This window comes from Vulpes vulpes, chromosome 1 (genome assembly GCF_048418805.1).
Source record: "Vulpes vulpes isolate BD-2025 chromosome 1, VulVul3, whole genome shotgun sequence".
NCBI lineage: Eukaryota > Metazoa > Chordata > Mammalia > Carnivora > Canidae > Vulpes > Vulpes vulpes.
The window spans coordinates 14,880,772-14,895,006 of NC_132780.1; the positions used below are offsets into that span (position 1 = coordinate 14,880,772).

The 14,235-nt window shown below is 49.4% G+C and overlaps 1 protein-coding gene across 10 annotated transcripts in view; it reads right to left on the reverse strand.

Annotated features, from left to right (window-relative positions):
• ODAD1 (outer dynein arm docking complex subunit 1) overlaps nt 1–14,235 on the reverse strand; it is a 30,155-nt gene that overhangs the window by 2,562 nt on the left and 13,358 nt on the right. For all 10 annotated transcript variants that reach the window (XR_012001089.1, XM_072756126.1, XM_072756147.1 and 7 more), the window contains 10 exons: nt 9,472–9,594; nt 9,001–9,114; nt 5,529–5,596; nt 4,110–4,297; nt 3,755–3,889; nt 2,996–3,078; nt 2,719–2,887; nt 648–817; nt 437–540; nt 20–98 (listed from right to left, as the gene is read on the reverse strand). Coding sequence is in view for 9 of the 10 variants with exons in the window: in XM_072756126.1 (XP_072612227.1) it covers nt 20–98; nt 437–540; nt 648–817; nt 2,719–2,887; nt 2,996–3,078; nt 3,755–3,889; nt 4,110–4,297; nt 5,529–5,596; nt 9,001–9,114; nt 9,472–9,594 (1,233 nt within the window). In the remaining variant the exon portion in view is untranslated. The remainder of the gene's footprint in view (nt 1–19; nt 99–436; nt 541–647; nt 818–2,718; nt 2,888–2,995; nt 3,079–3,754; nt 3,890–4,109; nt 4,298–5,528; nt 5,597–9,000; nt 9,115–9,471; nt 9,595–14,235) is intronic.

Genomic DNA, 14,235 nt, shown 5'->3' on the forward strand with positions numbered 1-14,235 from the left:
AGCAGGCGCCCATCCTCACCAACTTCGTCACTTGGTTCTGCAGCTCTTCTTTGCTCATAGGATAGTCATCTTTGGCCTCAAAGCCTGGGGTGTCCTCCCTATTGTGGGGTGGGGGTGGAGGAGACAGGAAGGGGGGGACACTTTCAGCCACAAAAGGCTGATGGCTGCTCACTGCTCTACCCAGAAACCTTAGCCAGGCTCTGGCCAGCCTGAGGGCCTTTTGCTTTTCCCATCCGCCTGGGGCCAGTTCAGTCCCCTGGAGCTCCTACTCCTTCCAGTCCCCCACATCACCCACTCCCACCTTGTACTCTCCCCACAGCCACACCCACCCTCTGGTACCCAAGAGCCCCCCTCCAAACCCTCCATCTCATTCATCGCCCCCTTGGCCCCCACACAATCTCCTTCCCCTGCTCCTCCTTCCGGCCCTATGCCTCACTGATTGTCAGGGAGCTGAGGCGGTGCCATCTTCTTTGGAAGGTCCTCCGGGCTCTGGCCCAGAACCAGGAGGGCAGCGTTAGCCAAGCTGGGGGAGGTGTAGCTCTGTAGGATGGATAAACCAGCTGTGGATAAATCAGCTCATCTCCAAGGCCCTGACCTCCAAGATTCTGGCTCCCTGAACCACCCCCCAGACCCCCTGACTTCTGCACCTCCACCTGGACATCTAGGTAGGCCTGTACTGTCAGGAGTTCCACCAGTCGCTTCTCGATGAGACCCAGGAAGAGGCCTATGTCCCGGTCTCGCATGTGGGTCTTGACCCCCAGCAGGTCTTGGATGATGGTGCTGTCACACTGTGCCTTAGTGAAGAGCTCCTGAATATCTGGGGTCAGAGGAGACAGGCTGTCACAGACTCAGCGTCTGCTGGATGCCCCCCTCTCCTGCCCTGGAGTCTCAGCTGCCCCAATCGATGGAGCCAATAAGCAAGGCTCCCAGGTGGAAAGCCACTTGCCCGAGGTCAGCCAGCCAGGCAGTAGGAGAACATTGCTGTGGCCATGGGGCTCATAACCACAGAAGGCAAAGAGTGAGGGAGGTCAAAGGGAAAGCAGACAAAGACATCGCCAGCTGAAGGACGTCTTCACGCAGCTCAGTCCGAAGCCTTGACTTCCATCCCACCCCACCACCCCACATCGCCGGATCTCCCCAGAGAAGAACTCACACGGGTGCTCCACCGGAGAGCTCAGAGGACATTAATGGCACCACCCAGGCTATCTTTTCTGTTGTTCTTTTAATACTGGACTCTGCTGCACCCAATTGGGTTAACCATGGCCCTTGGCTGGCCCACCAGCCACTGTCATGACCCACTGTTGTCTCTCCCAGCTGGCCCATGCACTTGTAGCTACCTATTATTTAAGTGGAACTAGCTATTGTTAGTGACATTAGAAGGCACCCATTACCTTGACACAAATCTGTAGCCCATGGCACTACGTCTCCACCACTTGTCCTGGAGCCATCTCCACCTGAGCTCTAGGCTCATATATAGTTTGCTCCTGGGGTCCCTCCCTGAACATCCCCCCACAGTGCTCACACTGGGCTTGGGGGCATCCCCAAACCCACTCCTTCTTCCAAGTTCCCTATCTCATGGAGGGACCTTACCCTCCCTTCCCAGGCCAGACCCTGTGCTCCTCATTCCTTCCCCCACTACCCATCCATCCAATACCTCTGGGCCCTGTCCCCTCCTTTCCATCCTCCTCCCCCAACCCCCTGTCCACAGCCTCTCCTGCTCAAAGCCCTCCCATGGCTTCCCAGTACCCCAGCCTGGCACCTCTTCAGAACTTACTGCCCTTCACCTCCCACTCACACCCTTGCACTCCTTCTCCACACAAAGCCCATATCCCTAAAGTACCTCCAGCCCTTGGACCCACCTGCTGGGAGTACCACCCACCCCCAGCTTTTCAGTTAAATACTCATCCTTCAAAATCAGCCTCAAGCATCACTGCTTCCAGGAAGCTTTCAGCCACCCCAGCAAAACTGGTTTCCTCAAGCAGCAGGAGCAGTGGCTCCAGGCCCCTGCACTCAGAAGGGCCTTGCCTTGGGCTTGGTGCTCTGCTGTGGCCATCTTGGTCAACAAGGGGCCCCACCTTTTCATTCTATACCTGACCCAGCAAATTACGGCAGAGTTGAGGCTCCCACAGGTTCCTCCATCCTAGCCCCTGGGATTGTTGTGAGTATCCAGCGCCCATGCTAGTCTCCTCTAAGTCTCCCTGCCCTTAAGGCCCTCCTCACTTAGCACAAGACATGGTGCAGTGGTCACGGTCCAAGGTCGTGGTCATGATCAGGACAGAGAAAAGGAGGATCTGCAGGCACAGGGCTCATACTGTGACCATGAGATGGCTCCTCTACTTGCTTGCCGGCACCCTGGCCACCTTCTTAGCTTCCCATCAATCAGCCCATCCAAGTCTCATGACAACCCACAAACTAAGTATGCACTGCCATCCCCCTGCCAGAGAGGCTGGGGCCCAGGAGACCACACACCAAGGTTCCCAAGTGATAGAGCTGGCTTCAAATCCAGGGCAGCCTGACTCTTGAGCGCTCTACAGCAGAAGGATGGATGGATGGATGTTTGGATGGATGGATGGATGGATGGATGGATGGATACGGGATGGACAAATAAGACAGCACACAAAGGTGCTGTGGAAGATCTCCCTGTGGCCATCTGGGAGACCAGCTCTCCGGGTGGCTCATCACATCCTCACACATGAAACAGCTGGACCAGGCACTCACCCGTCTTGAGCTTCTCCAGCTGTCTCCGAAGGTCCTGGAAGCGAGCCTCTACCCTGAGGGCCTCCTCGTGCACCTCTTCGGTGCGCTGCTGCAAGTCCCTCCGTTGCTGCTCTTCCTGCTCTTGCCGGTTACCCTCCCTGGTGCGCATGCTCCCCAGGGCCTCCTGCATCTGTGGGGCAAGTGCCCATTGCCAGGGGTAGCTCCGGGAGGGGGGTGGCTACAGGAGGAGGAGAGGGGGACAGGAGAGGGCAAGGGAAGGGGGGCCTCACTCACTCACCTCCTTGATCTCCTCCTGCAGGTGCTCCAGCTCCGAGTTCTGCTCGTTGATGAAGGTGAACTCTGCGAAGTTACGCTCCTCCACTAGAGAGAGGAGGGAGAGGCAGGTCCAGGGAGCCAGAGACAGAGGGCCACACGGGACGGGAAAGAGAGGTGTCGAGAAAGACAACACAGACACCAACAGAGACAGAGAGGGAGACCCAGAGGGCAGAAAGCTGGGGTGGGGCACCCAGGAATGCAGAGCGAATCAGAGTAAGAGCAACAGAGGGCGGCAAAGTCAAGAGAGACTCAGAAGTGTGAGACACAGAGACACGGAGGAAGAGAGGAGAGAGGAAGAGAAAACAGCAGAGGTAGACACAGGTTGAGGGAAGATGTGGAGAGAGACCAAGAGGCTTGGAACCCGGGAGGAGATGGGGCATGCCGAGATACACACCCAGAAACAAATGGACATAAAGACACACGGAGGGGACTGAGGGGTGCAGGCGGGAAAGAGACACACACAGAAGTTAGGGCTCAGGAGGCCCAAGACAGAGAGCGAGAGAGACCGGAGGGGTCGAGAGGGGCAGAGGCAGGGTGCCCGCAGAGAGGCAAGGAGGGCGCACCTGACACCCTGAGTCTCCAGCACAGGTACGGGGGTCCCCCGGGCCTGAGCGGAGGCCCCGACTGACCGTGTCGGAGCTATCAGCCTGAGCCTGATTGCTGGGAAGGAGGGTGCTACCACCCCCCCGCCCCCCAGCCTTCCCGCCAGGCCTCTACTAACTCTCCAGGTACTTCTCCACCAGTAGGTCCGGGTCGCTCTCCCCAGTCAGCTGGGACAGTTTGTTCATGGCATCCTCGCAGCGCATCACCAGCTTCTCCTGGGAGGTCTTCCGAAGGCCTTCGGCCACCTCCCGGGCTGGGGGCAGAGGGGTGATGAGGTCGGCGACGCCTCCCGGGGGCGCCCGGGGGCGCTGAGGGGCCTGGGTGGGCTGAGCAGAGGTCGTGCGGGCCCACCCGCTCCGCCCTGGGAGACCCCAAGCCTCCCCCCCCGCCCCTCCCCGGCCCCTTCCCGGCCCCAAGGCGCCTGCGGCCTGGCCCTGGCCCGGGGGCTGCGGAGGCCCCGGCTCCAGCCTCACCGCGTTTCTCGCGCTTCTCCAGGATGGCGGGGTCCGGCAGCCGATCGTTGTTCTTAAGCTTGAGGAAGCGGTGCAGCTGTTCCAGGTGCGCGATCTGCCGCTGCAGAGTCTGCACCTCCGTGTCGTTCTGGGCCACCTCCTTCTCTGCCCTCTCCCGTAGCAAGCCCATCTTGCTCTTTGCCTCCTCCCTGGGTGGGGGGTGGGGTGGGGTGGGGGTGGGGGTGTGAACCCAGGGGTCGGGGATACTGGGGATGCGGGTCAGCCTGGGGTCCCAGGGCTGCGGCAGAATCAGGTTGCAGTTTTCTCCAGGCCACAAAGGGCAGAAAGCTTTCTAGGTTCCGAGAGGTGAGTCAGGTTAGTTGGGGGGAATCCAGGCCTGGGGGGTAGGGGTGCCCTGGGCCATTGAAAGGGACTGATGGCCTGGCCCACAGAGGTGCACTTGCCGCAGTGCGGGCACAAGGGCACGCGGGAGCCCGGGGCATGACGGTGTAAGCCATGGAAAAAAGAGGCAGAATGGCCAGGACAGCACAGCTCCACTGCCAGGAAATGTTGGGGCCAGGGAAATCCACTGACACAAAGAAAACTCCAGCTAACCCGGGAAGAGGGGAAGACACAGTGACTGCTTCATGGGTACCAGCTTCCTTTGGGGTGAGGAGTGTTTTGGACACAGAAGCGAATGTCCTAAATGCCACCGAACAGTACAATTCAATGCCATGAATTTTGCTACGTGTGTCTTAACGACAAAAAAGGAAGAAATCCCAGTAACCGTAAGGTAGATTTGGGCTATCACAAAGGTCATGAGGAGTCATGTGCCATAAGTAAGCAGCAGTCAAAAGATAGAAAGAAGATACCAGACAGGATGAATAGGAGGACACAGGAAACCACTGGGAGCAAACGACCAGGGCAGGTGGAAGCTCAGAAAGAAGCAGAGCTGGAGTGAGAGAGAGCAGGGAGCCCCTACAGCCCCGAGGCAGAGACAAGCCAATACATGCACAACAGCAAGTGCTTCTGGATTCCACACTACATAACTCCGTCTGAAGGTGGCCTGAGATGATCTCTGTCTCTTTCAGCCAATACTGATAAGTAACAATCTACTCTCAGGGCCTGATGCTTCCCCAGCCCCTGGCTCCTGACACCAAGATGGCACCACATGTACCATCTTGATACATTCTCCACACACTCTGAGTGTTAAGTTCCATGAATAGACTGGAGCCAAAGAGGTTATCCATATAACCAATGAATGGGACCTTGCCCAAGGAACTGGAATATCCATGGAGGACAGAGAGGTGTACTTTGTTTAAAAAAAAAAAAAAAAAAAGTCTTAACAGTATATTTCTGGAGTCCTGAACCCTCCTGCCAAGGTATGTACAGTACAGTGTGAGCACAGTGCATCCCCGGAAGGCCTTGGTGGCGCCCTACCTGACAGTGTAGGCCGCTGCAGAGGAGACCATGAGGGAGCTGACCATGTGTCGCAGAAGCTTGATTTCCTGCAAGAGAACAAAACCAAGGTTCTTCCTACACCCTCCCCACTGTAGGGCTTTCGTTTAAGGCCCCGTGGCCCCCCTGAAGAACAGGGACTCCTGCTCCTTCCAAATATGTGGACCTTCCCAATGAGCAGTCACCAGAGAAAGGGATCTTATAGGTACCAGGTATAGGAAACCCAAACTGATGAGCTTGAATGCCGCCTCAGAAGGCCTCTCCCAGTAAAACCCTCATCCAAGAACATTCCTAAGAGCATCGACCTAACTTTGTGGACTGGTGCAGAAATTTTTGTGGATTTCATAATGGTGACCACACGGATCTGTTTTCCAGTTCCAAAGAAATGTCTTTGCAGTAGATGGGTAAAAAGGGTTCTTTTGGGAGAAAGAAGGGAGGAAAGTATATATAGTGTGTATGTGTGTGCACATGCATGTGTGTATATATATATTATGTATACAATATACAAATATACACATATATAATGTATACACATGTAGTCATTCATATACATATGTATATAAACACATGTGCACACACACACGGAATGAAGTAGAAGAGATGGAGAGGAAATGGTGTTTCTCTGAGATACCTTCTGGAGTAGTTTTCATTTGGAAACCCCTCTTAAAGGGTTAAATATTCAGGGGCACCTGGGTGGCTCAGTCAGTTAAGCATCTGCCTTCAGCTCAGGTCATGATCCCGGGGTCTTGGGACTGAGTCCCACGTCGGGTTCCCCAATTGCTTCTCCTTCTTCCCTGCTCCACCCCACTTGTGCCCTCTCTCTCTCTCTCTCTCTCACACACACACACACACACACACACACACATGAAAAAAATAAAACCTTTTTAAAAAATAGAAGCAAATGAACCTAACTGTACTTGCAACAAAAAGACAAGAGCAGGGATCCCTGGGTGGTGCAGTGGTTTGGTGCCTGCCTTTGGCCCAGGGCGTGATCCTGGAGACCCGGGATCGAGTCCCATGTCAGGCTCCCGGTGCATGGAGCCTGCTTCTCCCTCTGCCTGTGTCTCTGCCTCTCTCTCTCTCTCTGTGACTATCATAAATAAATACAAATTTAAAAAATTAAAAAAAAAGACAAGAGCACACACAGACAAAAAAAGAAAAAAGGAATTAATTCAAGTGCCTTGTGAATACAATAATTTTGGATGGATAGCTAGATCTCCATACCCTCAGAGGGAAAAACACACTTCATATCTAGAATTCTGCTTCTTAAATTCAGAAGGTGGAGGTACAGTGGTAGCAACTATAGACCTCTTTCGTGTACACTGTAGGACTGAGCAAATGAGTAAGGATACCAATGCTATTGAGAGCCAGGCTTCCTACTGTGGGACAAAAGAGCAGTGAAAAGATGAAATTGGGGAATGTTCAGGAATAACCTACCCAGTAAGGCTGGATTGGAATTAGGGGGAATCAATGTGAAATCATGGTTTCATAATATATGTGTGTGTTCCTTAATTGTCTCCAGAGAGAGGGCCTCAAAGCAATGATGCCCTGGTAGCAAAGAGGACGCTAGCAGTACCTGTGTCTTCATTTCTCAAAACCTCCTTCCTACCAGAGGGAACCAGGACTCCTTGGAGAAAGGACTAATTCCTGGGTAGGGGCAGAACAAGAACAGAAGAACTTGGACTATCTTCCTGTGCCAGAAAGTAAGGAAATGTTCAAAAAGAACCCACAAGGGGTGTCTGGGTGGCTCGGTTGGTTAAGTGTCTGATTCTTGGATTCAGCTCAGGTCCTGCTCTCATGGATCGTGGGACTGAGCCCTGCATCCAGCTCCACGCTCAGTGAGAGTCTGCGTGGATATTCTCTTCCCCTCCCTCATCCCCCTGCTCATGTGTGCATGTGCCCTCTCTCTTTCTCTCTCTCAAATAAATAAATAAATCTTAAAAAAAAATAACCAACAACCATGGGGCACATCAAAAGCACACAGAAGCCAGCTTGAAGGGCTCCCACTAGCCAAATCTGGGACAAGTTGAACATCATCATGAATGATGACCACCGCAGAGTGAAATAAAAATCCAAATGCTTACTGATAACACACACATGCACAGGGGAGAATGAAAAGCTCTTCCTTAAAATGCTCCCTTACAAGTATAGGAGAAATGATAGAGGTAGAAAAAAAATCACCATTTGGCAGCTAGTGACAATCATTTGGGCAAGATCATTAATGGACACCAAAACAACCGAGTAAAAAGGTATTGGGGAACAAGATATTTACATGGTCTTCGAGACTCTCCACTTATTCATCACAAAGGGAAAATTGCCCTACAGAAACATGGCTGACCAAGGGACCAAAGTCAACATCACTAGTTATGGGACCAACTGCCATCATGTGCCTCCTACATAATGTGCGCCAAGCATACAACATCCCTTCTGTGATACTCCTCCCAAAATGCGCAACACGAATCTCATCGCGAAGATCAATCAGACAAACCATATTGAGGGACTCTGTACAACACGACGGGCTTCCAAAATATCAAAGTCATGAAGACGAAGAAGGGCCAAGGGATGGTTCCAGATAAATGGAGCCTGGACAAGCAAAAGCAGTGTGGAACCCTGGCTTGGAGCCCAGAACAGGAAAATCATATTAGTTATAAAGGACCATCAGAGAACCGTAAACAGGGACTATGCAGAATTGTAATAACATTGGGGCGCCTGGGTGGCTCAGTGGTTGAGTGCCTTCGGCTCAGGTCATGATTCCAGTGTCCTGGGATGGAGTTCCACATCAGGCTCCCTGCTTAGCAAGGAATCTGCTTCTCCCTCTCCCTCTGCTCCTCCTCCTGCTTGCGCTCTCTCTCTCTCTCTCTCTCTCAAACAAATAAATAAATAAAATCTTTTTTAAAAAAAGAATAAGAATTAAATGGTCTTATTCTTAGGACATACACCCTGAAGTTCTTAGGGGCATAATGTCTGCAGTGCGCTCTCAAATAGTTCAGCAATCATAATAATAAATTATTTTCAGTAAAAAATAATAATTAGAGTGTGTGTGTATATATAAATATGGCAGATTATCAGTCTGGGTGAAGGACAGAGTTCCTTGTACTATTCGTTCAGGGCAGGGAAAGTGGAGGAGAAAGGGAAGGGTCCCCAAGAGACAGCAAAGGTTCTGGAGATACCCACAGAATGTCAACTGTCTTGCTTGCTCATCCACTGACTGCCCTGGCTGATGATATTCAAAGTGACATCTCTGGCTTCTGCAAGTCTAAACGAGGCTGCTTTCTTTGTTAGAGGCAACCTGGAACATTTTCGTGGCCTCCATTCCCTCTGGACCAAAGTAAACCTATGACTCTGGCCGATTCCATATTTGAGGTCAGAGTGTTGGTGGTGGTGGGGTAACTCTTGCCTCCTCCTTCCTCTACCTGGGCTGGGCCAAGGGGTCCCAGGGTTCAGGGCCACTGACCTTCTGCAGCTTGCGATCCACATTCAGATAGCGGCTCCTCTCGATGCGCAGGAGATCCAGCTCCTCCCGCAGGGCCGCATTCCGTACCAGCTGGATGTCAAAGCGACAGGTGACCTGGGGGGCGGGGGGGGGGGGCAGGTACAAAAGTCTGTCTGAGACCCGGCCTATCTCCCTCTTCCATGCTCAGCCAAGGAGAGGGCACTTGTCACATGTGGAACCTGTTCCCAATCTGGGGATCCTTAGAGCATTGTCCAACTGCCCTAAGAACCCAAGCATCAGTCTCCTTTCCTTGGGTTGACCCTCCATCCCTCCAGGGTTGTGTCTCCTGATCCTTCTCTGAGAGCCCAGTGTTTCAGGCCTGCCTCCCTCCAGGACCCTGGCCCATCATTTCTGGAACTTGACCCCATGCTCAGTTTCCCCTCCAACCCCCAGAGATCAGGGCTGGAAAGAGTCAAGAGGCTGACCCCTCACCCTGTCCAACTGGTCTTCTAGGATTTTGATCCTTCGCTGAATCTTGACCTTCTGATCCAGGATGAGTCCGGAAGCCTTGACATCCTTACTAGGAGCAGAGATCCGGGTCTCCCACTCCTGGATCTGGAGGAAAGAGGATGATACCTATTTGTTGGCTGAGTGTGTGAGGGACTGAGGCACCAAGAGAGGGTGAGTGGCTGAGTGTAGCAGCCATCTGTTCTACCCTTCTTCTGCTAACAACGCTTAGCTTTCCACGGGGTTCTGGCTTCCAAACACAACAAGCCACGCTGCCAGCACGTGACCCAGGCCCCGACAATCACAGTCATTGTCCTAGAGATAGACATGTTGACCCAAGCTGAGCCAGTCTAAATCCCTTCCCAGTATTTTGGGGGAAACACATGAGCTGGATAGGTGGGACTCTAGGACTTGGGCTGTAATAATCCGCATCACACAGAGGGTCCTGAGAGGGGGAGGTCAGTAGACAAAGTGGAGACAAGAGACTGAGCGACGGTGAGAATGAGCTCTGACACCATTAGAAGCCCTAGGTCTGGTTATGCATGAAACCACTTCCAACCTGTCTTCATTTCTGTATTCGTCTTTACTTATTTGGGGAATGCTGACTCTCCAATTAAACTGGAAGCTCCACAAGGGCAGATTTTTGTCTTTGTGTGCCTAGCATAGAGTAAGTTCTCAATAAAACATGCAGACCAAATGAATACATGAATTGCTTAAGACTATGTTTCCCAGGGGTGCCTGGGTGGCTCACTTGGTTAAGCATGCGACTCTTGATCTCAGCTCAAGTCTTGATCTCAGGGTCCTGAGTTCGAGCCCCATGTTGGGCTCTACACTGGGTGTGGAGCCAACTTTGAAAAAGCGGAGGGGGCACCTAGGTGGCTCTGTAATTGAGCATCTGCCTTTAGCTCAGGTCATGATCCCAGGATCCTGGGATCAAGTCCTGCATCAGGCTCTCCATAGGGAGCCTGCTTCTCCCTCTGCCTATGTTTCTGCCTCTCTCTGTGTGTCTCTCATGAATAAATAAATAAAATATTTTAAAATAAAATAAATTTAAAAAATTTTTTAAAAGACTGCATTTCTCAATTTGTGTGCCATTATGGGTTGGATAGTGTCCCCGCCCCCTGCCTCCTGCAAATTTATATGTTTAAACATTAATCGACTTCAGAATGTGGCCTTATTTGGAGCCAGGGTCTTTACAGAGATAATCAAGTTAAGATGAGGTCATTAGGGTGAGCCCTGATCCAATAAGACCAGTGTCCTTACGCAAATGGAAAATTTGAACACAGACACACACATAGGGAGAATGCCTCCCTGCCAACGGTTGCTTCCATGTTGGACTCCTAGCCTCCAAAACAGTGGGATAATAAATTCCTTCATTTAAGCCACCCAAAGTTTGTGGTACTTTGTTACAGCATCCCCTAGAAAACCAACACACGCACCCAGGCACCCCAGAGCATCACAGCGAACTCAAAGGGAACACCATGGGGATATTTTAAGTCTTGAGGGAGACACACAGGACATGGGTCAGACATCCCATGAGCTACACGTTCAAGACAGTTCACAGGTTCAACACAAGACAGCGCTGTGTTCCTTTTGATGAGTCACATCTTTGTGAAACTGCATTTTTAGCTGTTGCTATGATAAAGAGCCAAATATCCAAAAATGTTACCAGTGGGGGAAACTGGCCAAAGAGTACAAGGAATTTCTCTGATTATTTCTTCCAATTGCATGTGAATCTACAATTATCCCAGTAAAAATTTCAATTAAAAAGGAAGAAAGAAAGAAAAGCAAGTACTGCACAGAAATCAGCATGACTAAGAGTGGTGAGTCCAATCTGACTCCAAGCTCCAATGGCACAAATATCCCCCAGGTAAGTAATTGTGGTTTTGGAAAATGAAATCCAGTTTTTTTTTTTTCTATTTGTGTTTTTTCCCCCAAAATGGCCTCTAGGTTGCTAGGACGAAAGCACTGGTTTATTTAAAGCAGAACTGTTAGCAGTACAAGACTGGACCCTGGGACAGCTCTTAAAAGCTAGCTGATTGTTCCATTTTCAGGAATTATATAAGTTCAATTGTTGGTAGCTTGAAATTAACCACTGTATTTGTTTTTCTATTTCTGCATAACAAATCACCCCAAACTTAGTGGCTTAAAACACCCATCTATGATCTCGAAGTTTCCGTGGGTCAGTTCAGCTAAATCCTCTTTGCAGGGTCTCGCAGAGTTGCAGGGCTGTGGTCTCATCTGGGACTCACCACGTGGTCTCCTGCCAGATGGCCTGTCCAGGGCATGGCAGCTTGCATCTTCAAGGCCAGCCAGAGAGCACCTCTCTTCAGTCTACTAAGGGCCAGTCTTATATAGCACACCTAAAGAAGGGAGTGTGACATCCCCTCACGGGTGCTGTATTTTTTTGGCCAGAAGCAAGTCACAGGTTCCGCCCCCACTAATGGGGTGGGTATTAACACAGGGCTGTGACTCACTGGAGGTCACTTTAGGATATGTTCACCACAGCCAAGATGAGAGTACAGGTTTCCCCATTATCTGAAAGTACAGCATTCCTATAAGACCCTTCAAGGGTCAAGATGAGAGTACAGGTTTCAGCCAAGATGAGAGTACAGGTTTCCCCATTATCTGAAAGTACAGCATTCCTATAAGACCCTTTTATGCCAAACTGGCATAAAGTGAAGAAGAAATCACCACTAATTTATATGGAAAAAATATATAGCATTCCCCTACCCCCAAAAATAACCTTTCTCAGGCTTTTCTGATACCTTAAGACACATCTTGCTGATGGATGCACAAAATAAACTAAGATAAAGCACAGATGCTCACAGCACAAAGCTCTAGCAGCGGGATGATGCTGACATGCTGAGTATGGTCCCCAGGAAGGAGTTTGTGGGGGAGCACTCTCACCGTTCCGGGTGCATGCTGCCTCTAACAGCTCACTGCAAAGCAAATGCTGAAGGCTATGTTCTTTTTTTGCCCCTCCCCTTTTTTTTATTTTGTAAAAGTGCAAATGCTCTTCAGATGTCTCTTGCTTAGTGAAATAGGGTACTAAAGCAGGTCTTCTGTAAAAGTGAAGTGGCATAATACGCAATTTCAAAAAACAGGGGATACCTTCATTTGTTATGAAAATCAGCCAATGCTATAAATTGGGGGTGCTTTTCCTTCCTAACCGCCAGCCTTCGTGGCATACCCCTGACTGTCAGAGGTTACTTTGGGGCTAAAAATATTTCTCAGAAATTAAGGGTTCCAAGAACAAGGAAAGTTTAGGACTCCCTTGTTCAAGAAATTCTTCCCAAGGTTAGAAAACACTCTCCTCCGGTTTGTAAAAGTATTCAAATTTTGCTTTTCCCATTTGGGCCTCTAATACAACTAGAACTTATGTTTTTATTTTTTTTAAGATATTATTTATTTATTTATTTATTTATTCATTCATTCATTCACGAGACACAGAAAGAGAGAGAGAGAGGCGGGATACATAGGCAGAGGGAGAAGCAGGTTCCTTGAGGGGAACCCGATGTGGGACTCGATCCTGGCACCCCAGGATCACGCCCTGAGCCAAAGGCAAATGCCCAACCACTGAGCCACCCAGGTGTCCCAGAACTTATGTTTTTAGATGATGTGAGGTAGGAAACTTTTTTGACAGCTTTGCTAAGGTACAAATAACATATAATAAAGCCATGTATTTAAAGTACAGTTTGGTAAGTTTGACATCAATGGGATTAGTAAATATATCAATCATCCCTAAAAGTTTCCTCATGTCCCTTTTTCATTCCTTTGGCCACTTGCTTCATGCAGCCTCCTACCACCCACCCCCAGCCCCCACAGTCACCCATGTATTTTCTGTCACTAAGGAGTTTTATAAATGGAGTCACATTTATAAACTAAGGAGTTTTACAAATGGCTGGCTCAGTCAGTAGGACATGTGACTTGATCTTGAGGTTGTAAGTTCAAGACCCATGTTGGGTTGTAGAGATTACTTAAAAATATAAATACATACATACACAAATACATAAATCAGTGGAATCACAAAGTATATACTCTTTTTATGGGGGGGGGGAGGTCTGACTTCTTTCACCTAGACCAGAAAATTATTTTATTTTTTTTTTTTTTTTGTTTTGTTTTGTTTTTTTTTTTTTTTAACTTTTATTGGTGTTCCAGAAAATTATTTTAAGATTCATTCACATTGTTGGGTTTATCAAGAGCCCTTTCCTTTTTCTTGGTGAGTAGCTTTCCATTGTATGGAATTTGTTTATCCATTCACCTTTTGGTGGGCATTGGGTTGTTTCCATTTTGAATTTTACAAAGATGTTATGAAGATTCATGTACAATTCTTTGTATGAACATATGCCTCCTTTTTGGGGGGTAAATACCTAGGAAGTATAATGTCTAACCTATATAGTAGGGTACATTTAGTTTTTTAGAAACTGCCAAACTGGTTTCCCAAGCGGTTGTGCCATTTATATTCCTCCCAGCAGACTAAGAGAATTCCAGTTCTTTCATATCCTCACCAACATTTGGTATCGTCTTTTAAATTTTAGCCATTCTACTGGGTGTGTAGAAGTTTCTCATGATTTTAATTTGCATTCCCTTAATGACTAACACTGTTGGGCATCTTTCACTTGCTTGTTGCCATCTTACATATTTTCTGGTGAAGTGTCTGTTCAAGCCTTTCACTGATTTTTCCTAATTGGATCCTTTGTTTTCTTATTGAGTCTGAAAGTTCTTCATATTTTCTAGATACAAGTT